Below are 13,761 nucleotides of genomic sequence, written 5' to 3' on the forward strand. Positions count from 1 at the left end.
GGCTTCAAGCTTATTACCTATAGGCTTAAAAAATGAAGTTTTTTTTATTATGTACTTAACAGAGTAAAGTAAATCTTTGAAAAGAGAAGCAAAGAGGGGAGAAGGTAGGAAGAAAGGAAGGAAGGAAGGAAGGAAGGAAGGAAAGAAGGAAGGAAGAAAGAAAGAGGAAAAACATGGACATTTTATTCTCAGTATGTTTGCTGTGCTGGGATAGTTAAACTGAAGGCCGAGCAGTCCGGTACTTTAGGGATAAGAAATCATAAATTTCATCATAAGCCACATTTAAATGTATATCATTGATTTACACCTTCACATAGTCATGTCAATATATTGTTATGGGAAAAGGTACATTAATTAGTATTCTCAGAGACAATCATGAACACAATTTCAGGCAACATCAAATAAAAACTGCTCAATTCTTCTCTATATTTTAGAGTAAACACTCATATCTTTGTAGTCGAAAATAGCTTGTCTCTCTGGGTCCCTATTTGAATTCTAAGAATAATATTTCGGAAGGATTTGATAGAAAGTTCTGTTTATTTTTCTACATGGAAGACAGCTTTGAAAGACTGCATGCTTCTTTTGTGGTGATCAAGGCATAATTTGTTTAACTTGTTTAATAAAACAGTTTTAGGGTACTTTCATGTATATTACCCAGAATACTGGCATTTTTGAGCTGCAAGGTCCCGTCCCCAAAAGTAAGAACTCAACAAAGTGTGAAGAAGAATGTTACTTTAGTTTTCATGAAAAACAGGAACATGAATCCAGAAAGGTGAGTGCAGGTAGAGCCGTGTGTAGTTGTGCAGCATGAACCATTGGGTACCGAGGAGAAAGAGAAGAAAGTCTTCACACAGGGTCTCCAGATGGGTCCCTAGCGGATTCCCAGCAACATTTGCAGGCCTTCTTTATTGGGAGTCATTGCCAGATATTAATATTCTGAACAGGTTGGAAAGCCAGACAGGGTCTGACAGCCTGTGACACTTGGGTCCTGAGAGCTACAGCAGGCACAGGAGCGTCTTCCTGCTTGGAGCACATCCCCTTGAACTTACCCATCAGTCTATTCCTGCATCTGCATCTAATAGCAAAGTTCCTTCCTAGAACTTCTCACGCCAAGCAGCCTGTGTCCTGCCAGAAGTTCCGAATGTTACACTAAATGTTGATTTTGCTTGCCCTTAGTGGACACATGCTCTCGTAGCTTCAATATGCTAAGGCGGTGTGACTTTATTAAAATGGAATATCCCCAGAGAAACACAATCACAAATGTCACTTCTTGACTCGGCCTTTGGTTCCTGAGCAAACCATTTCTCACGTGTGTGTGTGTGTGTGTGTGTGTGTGTGTGTGTGTGTAATTGTAGTGAAAATGTTGAAAAGTTATCAGCCACTGAGGCCAATTTATATTACGTGAACTTATTCCTGATTTTGAGTTGGGGTCAAACTGAAATGTTAGGCTAAACTGGGATTTTATGTGCTATGATTTTGTTATATGCCTTGAAACAAAACAAAACAAAAGCTTATTAAATTTAATTGATTGTAATTTAATTCCCCCTTTTCTGGCTCAAGAGAACGCCAAGACTGGCTGCCTGTCCCAAACAAGGCAGATGGTGTCATTCTGTAAGAAGGAGCTGGGCAGGGAAGGGGAAATGTGTGAAGAGAAGGTGGGGTAGACTTGAGGGAATCACAGGGCTCAGAAAGCAGCTGCACTCCGAGGAGAGGAAATGGTTCTGCTTCTTCCAGGGTGGGCACCAGCCCCTTAAGAGCCAAAAGTGGGTGGTGGCTATGGACTGGTCCTGTTTTAAAAGGGGGGCATTAGAGAAGAGACATTTTGCTTTGGGGAAATGTGAGACCAGCATCATACTGGGAAGAAGGGAGCTGAGATCTAGGAACCCAATTCGAGTTGCAGTACTGACCCACTCACTGTGTGGTACTTTGGGCAAGCTGGCCTGCCCTTTATGAGTTTTCCTTTTCCCATCTGTGTAATTAAAATATTCCTATTCATAGGCCCACTGCTGTAAAGAGTGTATGTAGTGTGTGCACTTACTCTGATCTACCGTGTGCCGTAACCATTATGATAGAACAGCAAAGACAGTTACTATTATGTTACCCAAGAGGGATCTTTTTATGCTCCCTGCTTCACACTCCCAGCCAACTAGACTGGCGGAGACATACAAAATAGGAACCCTTAACTCAACAAGTAGTGCTTCCAAAACTGAAAATGACACGTGAGTCTCTTGGCTAATCTGTTAATGAGATCTGTGTCTTAATTGTTACTGTACGGAAGGGTTACTTACAAAACTGAGGCCTGGAAGGAGTCGCCTCTAGTTTCATCCCCCACGTCAGGCAGCGTGGTGTCAAATGTGACTTAGTTCTGACAGATGGCTGTTGGATTCTGTCTCTAAGGTTTTTTTTTAGAGAAGATTTCACAGTTTTCCACTCTAAATACTTTTAGTAATTTAACAACTCTCGTGCCAAGTTCTTTCTTATAGCTGACCTAAATCTGCAATTTGTAGTTTAAGCCTCCCCGCGCCCCCACACACACTCCCTCCATCTTGCTTTCTGGAAATAGAGAACAGCTGGTCAGCAACCTTATGCGAATAGCCCTTTGTATATTTAAAGGAGACTTGCTCAGCTTGCCTCCCTCCCTTTATGTCCGCCCACCCTCAGAATTCATCAGCTCTTGTTATCTGAATCATTCATTGCACAGCTGCCCAGCTCCCTGCCCCTCTCTTAGTACCAGGCTGCTTCAGGGAGCTGGATGCAGTGTGGTCTGAGTGGTCGCATGGAGCTGGGGAGAACATAAGACATTTGGGCCCTCCTCCTCAGCTTTGCATCTGTTCTTCAACCTTCTGTTAAGTGAAGGCTAATTCCTCAGAGTGTCGATCACTACCTGAGCATTTTGTCATAAACTAGGAGACTTGCAAGGATACTCACGGAACATAAGATACTTTGAAAGCTCTCCACGGGCGCTTAGCGCACCAGCCAGACATGCATTAGGCTGCCACTTTCCCTGCTAACGCTCACATTGATTGATATCACTGCTCTGTCGGACTCCATCTTGAAAGACTAGCCAAAGCTCTCCTGGGTACAGTGTGTATTCAGAAAATGTGTAATGAGTTTCCTGGTGCTCTGAGCAGATGGGGAAAGAGGAGAATGTAGACTCTAGAATGACCATTAAGAACTGAGCTTGTGGGGGGTGAAGCCATGTGCTTTCAGGATGGACCCTGTTTGTGATTTGAATGTGTGCACTTTTATGTCTCCATAGGTTTACTACCCAGAACTCTTGGTCTGGGTCAGCCAAGAACCATTTCCATACAAGGAAATGGAGGGAAGTCTCACTAAGGTAAGAGCCCCAGCTGCTGTTTGTAAACATTGCTTTCAAGTTTGAAGTGTAAACACACATAAGGAAATAATCCAGACCTATTTTATTTTTGTCTTAATATCCATTGTATACTCCCATAATAATCCACTAATACTACACTATGCCGGTCTTAGAAATAACATATTTTTTAAAACATAACCTAGAGCTGGGCTCAGTGGTGCTTACCTAATAACCCCAGCACTTAAAGGCTGAGGCAGGAGGACTGCCGGAGATTTGGGCCTAGCCTGGGCTACATCGTGAGACCCTGTCTCAAAACAGACAAGCCAACAACAAAAACAGAAAACAGTCAAACCAGCCTCGTAGCCTTTTGTGATCCATAACTCAGATGCAAATTTTCACTTAAGAATCTCCCTGTGTCAAATGTGTCTCTTACAATTTCAAAGTTCAGTCACGAGTTTTCCCTGTAGATACTGGGAACTACAGGGAGTATCATCAGTCTCCAGTTCTCCCTGTAGATACTGTGAACTACAGGGAGTATCATCAGTCTCCAATTCTCCCTGTAGATCCTCTGAACTACAGAGAGTTCAGTCTCCAGTTCTCCCTGTAGGTACTATGAACTACAGAGAGTTCAGTCTCCAGTTCTCCCTGTAGGTACTATGAACTACAGTGAGTTCAGTCTCCAGTTCTCCCTGTAGGTACTGTGAACTACAGTGAGTTCAGTCTCCAGTTCTCCCTGTAGATCCTCTGAACTACAGAGAGTTCAGTCTCCAGTTCTCCCTGTAGATCCTCTGAACTACAGAGAGTTCAGTCTCCAGTTCTCCCTGTAGGTACTATGAACTACAGAGAGTTCAGTCTCCAGTTCTCCCTGTAGGTACTATGAACTACAGTGAGTTCAGTCTCCAGTTCTCCCTGTAGGTACTATGAACTACAGAGAGTTCAGTCTCCAGTTCTCCCTGTAGGTACTATGAACTACAGAGAGTTCAGTCTCCAGTTCTCCCTGTAGGTACTATGAACTACAGGGAGTATCATCAGTCTCCAGTTCTCCCTGTAGGTACTGTGAACTACAGTGAGTTCAGTCTCCAGTTCTCCCTGTAGGTACTATGAACTACAGAGAGTTCAGTCTCCAGTTCTCCCTGTAGGTACTATGAACTACAGAGAGTTCAGTCTCCAGTTCTCCCTGTAGGTACTATGAACTACAGGGAGTATCATCAGTCTCCAGTTCTCCCTGTAGGTACTATGAACTACAGAGAGTTCAGTCTCCAGTTCTCCCTGTAGGTACTATGAACTACAGAGAGTTCAGTCTCCAGTTCTCCCTGTAGGTACTGTGAACTACAGGGAGTTCAGTCTCCAGTTCTCCCTGTAGGTACTATGAACTACAGAGAGTTCAGTCTCCAGTTCTCCCTGTAGGTACTGTGAACTACAGGGAGTATCAATCTGACTTTAAGTGGAAGATTGTGCTTCTTACCACCGATCTGCTAGTTTCACAAGGAAGAAAGACTCCATTGAAAGTATAATTTCTGCTCAGCAGTTTCAGGGGACTGGAGGTGACTCGGTGGTTAAGAGTTCTGCTGCTCTCCAGAGGGTCAGGGCTTGAGTCCCAGCATCTACATGGTGGCTCACAACTGTCTTTAAGTCAACACCCACTTCTGACCTCCTGGGCACAATTTGCTCATGGCACACAGACACGCATGCAGGGAAAAGACCTATACACATAAAAGTCATATTTTCCCCCCAAAAGGTTGACATTTCATGTCATTGAACCATGGTACCACCCCACATGTGGTATCACTGCCCTCTTCCTGTATGAGAAGACCTTATTTACACTGACTGGTTTGAGCAGTTCTCCTGGTTAACAGGATCTTCAGAAACTGCACTCCTGTTATCGACAGGTGGTGTGGAAAAAATACAATTCTAAGTCGTTTTTTTAGACATTCAGAGAATTTCTGAAGTTTAAGTTGAAACTTTCGGCAGATGGAGAACATTTTATGAGACCTGGTGGAACTAAAAGTGTGACAGTCTTACAGAGCTGGGTGAAAAGGACCTGAAGTGCAGAATCCAGCTGCACCCCACTGCTCCAGCCTGGGCCACACACCTGTAGTACCAACTTCATCCTCACCCCTACCATCACCACCTCCTCTTTCTCCTCCTTCTTATTATTTATTCTCCTTGTTGTTGTTGTTGCTTTGATGGCCTGAGAGGTAGAGCCCATGCTAAGTACACATTTTGCCCCTGGGCTCCATGCCCCACCCCTTAAAATTATTTGCACACATACATGTGTGCTTTTGTCCTTAGACGTTCTTTTCTGGGCCAGACCAGGGCATAATTCCCCTAAATTAGCAGCTGAAGGTGGAAAAGAAAGCCATGTAGTCAATTTTTGTCTCAGTCAGCCCTCCCCACAGTACCCTTAGATACTGGAATATCAACCAAGTGGGAAAGACTAGGCGAGGCTCCTCTGTGAGCTGGGAGGTCCGTGGGGTGTCCCTTCACTCCGTGCCTACACCAAAGCATGCTCTAGGGTGGGTGTGGAGGGCACTGGGCACCACACCTTCAGCCCTTTGGTTGTTTCTTCTCGACAATGGAGTGGTATTTTAAGCATAAAATACTTGCCCTTTTTCCAGAAGGAAGCTTCGGGAAAACCACACTTTTGCATAGCTGCATGAAAGATGATTTCAATTTACTTGGTCCAAAGCACCTTACTTAGTAGCTGGGACCGAGCTAGCAGTCACCAGAAGGAACTCCATCCGTGAGGATGTGGCTTCTGGAGGAGCAGGCCTGCTGTGGACAGGGAGCACCTTTGCTTGCCCTCCATCCTCAGACTTCTAGATAACCCAAGTTCCTCTGTCTCACAAGAGTCATTGTGTGCGGATGGTGGAGAGAGGTGACTGTTTCATCTCAACTGTCATAAACTGGGAAAACAAGGTATACCGGAGACAGACTGTTCTGTAGAGCAGAATGTTAGGAGTCAGGGAAGAGGATTGTGATCTAGTAATTCCGGGCTCCGAAGAGGAGGTGCAAAGAGCCTGGCTCTGGGAGTTGCTCCCTTTAAAGGCATTTTGGTTTATTGGCCCTTGAGGTCTTGTAGTAGCATGCCTCTGCACGACTTACTGATGGTCTTTCTGTCATCCGGTTACTTGGATGTCTCCCACAGAACAAGTTAATTAAGGGCAGGCTGGGTAGGGACAGTTTGTTGCTGTTTCTCTGTAGGCTCAAAATCCAGTAACGAGCGCAAGCATTCAGCACAGCAACAAGTGATGGCCTGCATGGGGGAGACGAAGTAGTACAAGTGTTATGTTCACATCTGAAATACTCCAGTTTTTTGTCTCTGTTCTGGAGAGAACTCTTCCCAGTTTTCATTTGGTAGTGTGTTTTTTTATGGAGGTCAAAGGTTAGTGGGACAGGGCCTCATAAACCAAGATGCAGTGGTGTGCTGACTTTGGAACAGTTTCAAGGCCACACTAACGGTCAGATGGGGTGGTGGCATTGCTTGGAAAGTATCGATGGGTTTTGCTTTTGTTCTGTGATTTGTGGGTTATATACCAAATTTCAAGATTGAAATTTTTTTCCACAATTACCATTTTAACTCTCTTTATGCACTATTATTGAGTGCCCCAGTTTAACATGCTTTGAGGAATTTTGTTTAGAACCTTAATGCTGTGTGAAGAATGATACTTCTCTGGCTACTTACTGATATCAGAACACCCTCTGAAATCACAGCCTAGACCAGACTGTTCAGGGACACACTGTGTGGGTTTCATATAGGGCTTTCGTGTGGAAATGCTTTCAAAGTTCTAGGCACATTGGGTGTTGCATGTAGTAGGTTCATGCTTGAATGACCTACCCCGAGGCTGCTGGAAATAATAGTCAGCTTCAGGTTGTTTAGAAACTCCTGGCTCCCAAATTCATCCTTAATATAAATTCAAATGTGTAATTTACAAGTCATAAAATGAGAATATCACTTCAATCCTAGTACTTCCATCCACACAACTTCATCGATTGACTTTCTTGTTAGAACCTAAAACCCAAGCAAAAAGAGATTTAAAAAGGAAAAGAGAAGAAAAGAAATACTCAAATCCCACAAAGGCTATTCCCACCCCACCCCCTAGAAAATATCAACAAGTAATGGTTTCATTAAGAAAGATCTTTGTCTTCATTGTGAGTATGTCTGGATAGGGCATAGAGTCTTTCTTTTTTAATGAATTAAGGCTTTTGTTCAGTTGTTCAGTGAACCCCACTATCTGGCTCTCTTGCTGCTAGGTTCTGATGGAGGCTCCCCTCCTCCTCCTCCTCCTCCTCCTCCTCCTCCTCCTCCTCCTCCTCCTCCTCCTCCTCCTTCTCCTGTGTGTCCAGAGGCAGCACAGTGGTGGTCATCAGACGGGCCCATCATCTTAGTCCTTGGCTCTGTAAGAAGAGACTTGAGTCCTAGGCTGCCTGAATCTCACCAGCCTCTGGATATGGTTTCTCACTCTCCTCTTCCTTCCTACGGCTGCCAGCTGAGATTCCTTTACGTTGTGCACATCTCAAACACTTCCATCTTGGGTACCGGTTTAGTCCTGACATTAGCGCTTACATGAAGTGTGCCAGTTGCTTATAGAAAGTTCACATAGAAGGATGTATGCATTGTGATATATTTTAAAGTATTTTATGGTGTAATGGGAAGTAGATTACTGTCTTCCCTCCATCACATCACTCACTGAAAAATAAAAGTATGGGTCTAGAGAGATGGCTCAGTGGTTAAGAATACTTTCTATTCGGGCAGAGGACCTGGGTTCAGTTCCTCACATCCACATCATGGTTCACAACCATCTGTACCACAGTTCCAGGGATCTAATGCCCTCTTCTGGCCTCCATGGACACTGGACATACATGCTGCACACATACATACAGACAGACAAATGCTTGTACACATAAAATAAATCTTTAAAATATATATTGGCACTCCTGTGTGCTCTCCTAACCCAGCTTGATCCCGGGTACTGACTCTAATGAGTGTTGCCACCACCACGAGAGAAACACTTGCCTCCACACAAGCAAAGGAAAGCTGTCTTTAATGGCTTCATCACCCGCTGACCTAATATTTACGTTTAAGAGAATACTGTTAATATATAAACTGTTCGCAAAATAGCAGAAGTTCAAGAATAAAAAGTGGGTAGAAGTGAAAAACAAAACAAAAACTTTTTCAAGTGGTTTAAAAGTGTCTTTCTTTGTGTTTGTGTGTGTGTGTGTGTCTGTCTGTCTCTCTGTCTGTGTGTTTCCTGCAGGGGAGACTTCCCGTGCCAAAGGAAGTGAACCGCAAGAAGGCGGAGGAGATCAGCGCTGCCTTCCTGGCTCCACCAGGCAGCCATGAACTCTGCTCCCCAAATATCAGTTACCTCTACTCTTTTTAATCGTAACACCTCCATTTGTATTGCATATGGTATATGGGGTTTTGATGAGGTCTTGGTATCATATATGGGATTTTTTTTTCTGTGTAAATCATCAAATATAAGAAGAAACTATGGGACTCTAAGCCTTGCTTTAGAGAATTTACAGTGGACAAATAGGTATCATCAAAACAGTTTCTAATCATTCTGACTCAAGTGAAAACGCTCAGAATTTCACACTGTGAATCCACGTTTACAACCCCTACAGGTGGGCCTTCAGGCCTGGTTCGCTACAACAATGTCTTCCACAACTCAAACTCCCACTGCGCTCACATGACTGGTCCACACCCACCTCTTCATCACACGGCTCCCGACTGCTTCTTGCAGAGGCTGAGAGTCCCCCCACTTTTTTTTCTCACTTAGATGTAACAAGCCTAGTAGTTTATGTTCATCGATCGTCTGTATATCTCTATATTTTATCCATGTACTCTTTTGATGTATAGAAGTAGTTTGAAACTCATCGTTTCCTTGTGGTAAGTGACCGAGATGCTGCCACAGGACCTGAGACACTGATGAATGGTGCTATTTTGGACTTTCAACATGCTCCTTGGCGAGGTAGCTCTGATGGAGTTATTTTTTATTTCCATGTTCTAAGAAGGTGTTGTTGGTACTCTGTTTCCCCGAATGTTGTTCTCCAGACTGGACTGTCTTGTTTTCCTGGTGTCTTCAGTGTGGCTTTCTTCTTCAGTGTAGTAGGTTGAGCGGATGCTACCGAGAGTGTGAGGGGCTGTCCTCTCGTGGCTGGCCCTGGTGGAGATGCCGTCATGGTAGCGGGAGCAATCACAAAACTGTAATGTACCTACCAGAACTCTTCTGTTCTGCAGCCTCACCTGCCTGGCTAGAAAAAGAAAAGCAATAATTCCACAGGCATTTGGAGGTATCTCTTTAGATTCTTTTTGTTTGACTGGATATTTGGGGGGGGGGGAAGGTCCACTCTCTTTAAATAGGTGCCACGTGGGGAAAAAAAATCCAAAGTACTGATATCCAAGTAGGAATTTGAAAATTATACCTTTCCAAAAGTTGAGGTTGGAAAAATGTCTTTACAAAATAATGATTATTATCATGATGATGATGATGACGACAATGATGATGACAAAAGGCAAAACACCTTTTTTGGGGCCGATTTGATAAGCAAGGTGTAGATTTTACATTTTTGTCCTTGCTCCCAATGAAATGGATAAACAAAAATAAAATCCGATAACACCATCTCTTCACGGAATGTTGTTGTGTTAAGCCAGACTGAAAGCCCACCTTAATTTTTATATAATGTCTTTAGCTCTTCCTTTGACAGGGCAGGCCTTGTTCTGAACTGTTTGCGCTTCTGACTGTTAAACACCAGTGACGCATGCACTGTACCTCTTCCTCCTCTTCTTGCTCCCCCACTGGCCTGAGTTTCTCGTGCATTCTTCCCTCCCCACCCCCACCTTCGTTAGGATAGACATATCGGCTATGTAAATAGAGCAAGAAAACAGTGTTGTGCATTTGTGGCATTTCTGTAGAGTTGCAGGTGTGCACTGCTGAAAATGCCGGCTTTTGTAACATGTGCTCCTTACTGTTGCTCTCATAAGTACCCAATGTATTTTAGCTATTTTAGTAGTATTTGTTCAATAAATATGCAAGCTGTAAGATAACTATGGTCTGGTGTCGTCATTGCAGAGTCTGACTTCTTAATTAATGCCTATGCAGATTCAAAATAATATTGTGTTTCTAGGACCCCTCGACTCAGGCCAAGGGCCAGAAGATTTACCTTTCAAGGATTTTCTCTTTGAGGGTTTTTTGAGAGTAGGGGAAAGGTAGGAGGCTTATTAAGATGGCATTAACATCATTGCCTTGGTCACAAAGTAGAAAAGGAGAATTAAATCCAAATCCTTTTACTTCTAGACGTTTACTCTCTAGGACTTTCCCACATACTCAGAATGTACTTTCTCACCCTCCCCTTGCCATTAAGACCCATGCCGAAGGGTTTTCACCTTCACGCAGACAAAAGGCTTACATTTGTAAGAGGTTACAATTCTGGGATGAATGTTTAAGCCACTAATGTGTAGGTATGTAATCACTTGGAACCCTGTGGCTGATGAGATACCATCATCAGAGCCATTTAGAGGTCTCAAGTGACGCTGAAAACAAAATTGGGGATTCATGCCGCATAAGTACTTGGGCTTATTCCTAGCTCTTTTTCTGTGGTGTGTGTGTGTGTGTGTGTGTGTGTGTGTGTGTGTGTGTGTACATCTGTTGCTGTAGATAGAATACAAGGTTTTGCACATGCAAAGTAAGCTACTCTACCCACTCATTGATACTCCCAAACCTCTCTTGATATGTTCTTTAGGAAGGCAGATGTTATGCGGGCAACTAGATAGCTCTGAGACGTATGAATAGAGGGACCGAGGTGCCCAGGCAACTGCCAAGGGAGTGGGCATGGTTCTCCAACCCCAGCCAGAACATTAGATGATTCTAACCCCATTTGACATCTTGTCTGTTGAGAAATTTCTACTGCTTTCCTTGTTCATATAGGACAGAAGCATCACCTTGATTTATGCAATTGGTCTGGTGTGGATACTGAGAGTTCAACTCAATAGAGGGTAAAAAACTGGAGAGAAAGAGATAGAGCATGTGTGTCTTACCACCCCCACACTGGAAGAGTGTCCTCAGTAGGGTGGACAGAAGGTTCTTGGGGGAGATCCTGGTGTCTGATGCATGTCAAGAGGTAGTTTGTAAATTGGGAGGTTATTTAGTTTAGTTTGAATTAATGCACATCCCAGGTGATATACCAATACCTGTATACACAGCCAGAGGCTAATGCCTCTGCATATAAGGGAAGGGCTTCTTTTATTTGATTACCTTTCTACTTATAAACAATCCTTTTTTTTTTCGTACTCAAAAAGCTCCCTGTTTTTGGAAGGGTATCAGCTTTGAGTGGATATACACCATTTGAGAGAATCCTCAAGAAAGTGTCCTATCCAGAGGGTAGATTTTGATTACTTGACTAGGAAGAAAAGTAGCAAGAAACAGATAAGACATCAAAGATTGGCAATGTTGATTTTGTTCGTTCATTCATTCATTCATTTATTCATGGTATTATCTTAAGGGCCATGTGCCAGATCTGAGATAGATGAGATAGATGCATTCATTCATTCTGAGACCAGAACTTTCTATGTTGCCTAGGCTGGCCTTGAACTTCTGGGCTCCAGTAATAATCCCATTTTAACTACTTCTGAGTAGTTGGGACTTCAGGTGCGTGTCCTTATGTCTCTTGCTAACTGTTTTTAAATGGGATTATAATGCTTTATGAAAATAGCAAGTGAATAAATCCAAAGATAAGGACACTTTCTTGAGGATTCTCTCAAATGGTGTACATTGTTTAATAAAATTGTCAAAACTATTATTAAACAAATTATGATGTGAAATGTTTATTCAATTTTAATCATTTCTCCTTGCATCATCATATAAAATGTTTAACATGTTTTCCTAATCAAAACAAAAATTCTATCTTATTAGACTGACTAGTAGCTTGGAAGAACCTTTTCATTATTAGTGGTTTTCTTGATTTTGACGAGTTCTTATGTAATTATTCCTTAAAACCAGTCAGCAGTATTCAAGAGTTGCATATGAGTTTGCTGGAGAGATTACCTTCCTTGTAGGTTGACTTCTTTTATGCCATTAAGTCCATATATCTTACAAATACTTAGAAGAATGACTCATTTTGGCTCATGGTTTGAGAAATTATAGTGTCTCATAGTGTGGAGGGCACATTGGAGCCCATTGTGATAGGTTCATATGGCTGGGAATCCTCAGATCCTATACCAAGAAGCAGAAAGCCAGGCCTGAACCAGGGTTCAGCTATAACCTGTAAGCCCAGGGCCCTACCTCTGCTAGCCACGCCCCGTGTCCAAAAGTTTCAGTGAGTCCTGAAATAAAGCCTATAAAGAAAGTTTCATATTCAAATCATTACACTTTTGTCTTAGGGTTTGTCGCGATGAAACTACATGACCTAAAGCAACTCAGGAAGAAAAAGGGTTCTTTCAATAAATATTTCTGGTAACATCCTATCGCTGAGGGAATCAGAGCAGGAACCTGGAGGGAGGAGCTGGAGGGAGGGAGGAGCTGGAGGGAGGAGCTGGAGGGAGGAGCTGACGCAGAGGCCCCAGAGGATGCCATTGACTGGCTTGCTGCTCATAACTTGCTCAACCAGCCCAGGGGTCCACCACCCACACTGAACAAACCTTTTATGATAATCACCAATTAAGAAACTGTCCCACAGGCTGGCCTACAGGCCAATGTGGTGTGGAAATCTTTTCAGCTGAGATTCCCTCTTCCCAGGTGACTCCAGTTTGTGTCAAGTTGACATAAACTTGGCAGCACAACTTTGCTTTATGTCAGAGCATGTTAACCATCTTGCTCTGTAATGGGCTTCGAGAGCGACAGTTATAGCTGCATTGCCTTGATTTGTAATTTTAGTGATCAGTTTCACAGGGTTTTGTAGAATTTAAAATAAGTATTTGAGTAGAAAAATAACACTAACTTTCTCTCTGATAGAAATTATACCTGATTTAGCTACTTGATAGTAAAGGTTGCCCCTATTGATGAGTATTTTTGAAGACATTTTTTATAACAGAGTTAAACCCACAGCTCTAAAGTAGAATACAGTGAAAGCAAAAATTAAGATCGAAGTATTCCATCAGAAAACATTGTTTTGTCAAGTGTTTAATCAGCTTTAAAAAAAAGCATGTGGTTTTATTCCTGCCATTTCTAAAGAGGTAGGTTTTAAAAGGTGGCTCTAACTGCAAGTGTTACAGCATAATTAACAATAATTGGAGAAGTCAGAGTGATTCTGTCTTGGTATACTTCCCAGAAACTGAGAAAGTGAATTATTCAAAATAACTGGAGAGTATGTTTCTGCTACTCTGAGTTCACAGCGCATTCAAGATGCAGAAGAACGTTCCCAAGCTGTTAGGAGAGAGAGAAACAAAAGTATTTCTGATTGTAGATCATTATATGAATTTTGCCACATGGCATTAGACGTTCAAA

At 42.8% G+C, this 13,761-nt stretch overlaps 1 protein-coding gene across 2 annotated transcripts in view; it reads left to right on the plus strand.

Annotated features, from left to right (window-relative positions):
* The window catches only part of Nrep (neuronal regeneration related protein), a 28,541-nt gene extending 18,174 nt beyond the window's left edge, over window positions 1-10,367 (plus strand). For both annotated transcript variants that reach the window (XM_075969034.1, XM_075969033.1), the window contains exons 4-5: window positions 3,260-3,337; window positions 8,575-10,367. In XM_075969034.1, the coding sequence (XP_075825149.1) occupies window positions 3,260-3,337; window positions 8,575-8,700 (204 nt within the window). In that variant the 3' untranslated portion in view covers window positions 8,701-10,367. The remainder of the gene's footprint in view (window positions 1-3,259; window positions 3,338-8,574) is intronic.
* Window positions 10,368-13,761: the final 3,394 nt, after the last annotated feature.

This window comes from Microtus pennsylvanicus, chromosome 4 (assembly GCF_037038515.1).
Source record: "Microtus pennsylvanicus isolate mMicPen1 chromosome 4, mMicPen1.hap1, whole genome shotgun sequence".
Taxonomy (NCBI): Eukaryota; Metazoa; Chordata; class Mammalia; order Rodentia; family Cricetidae; genus Microtus; species Microtus pennsylvanicus.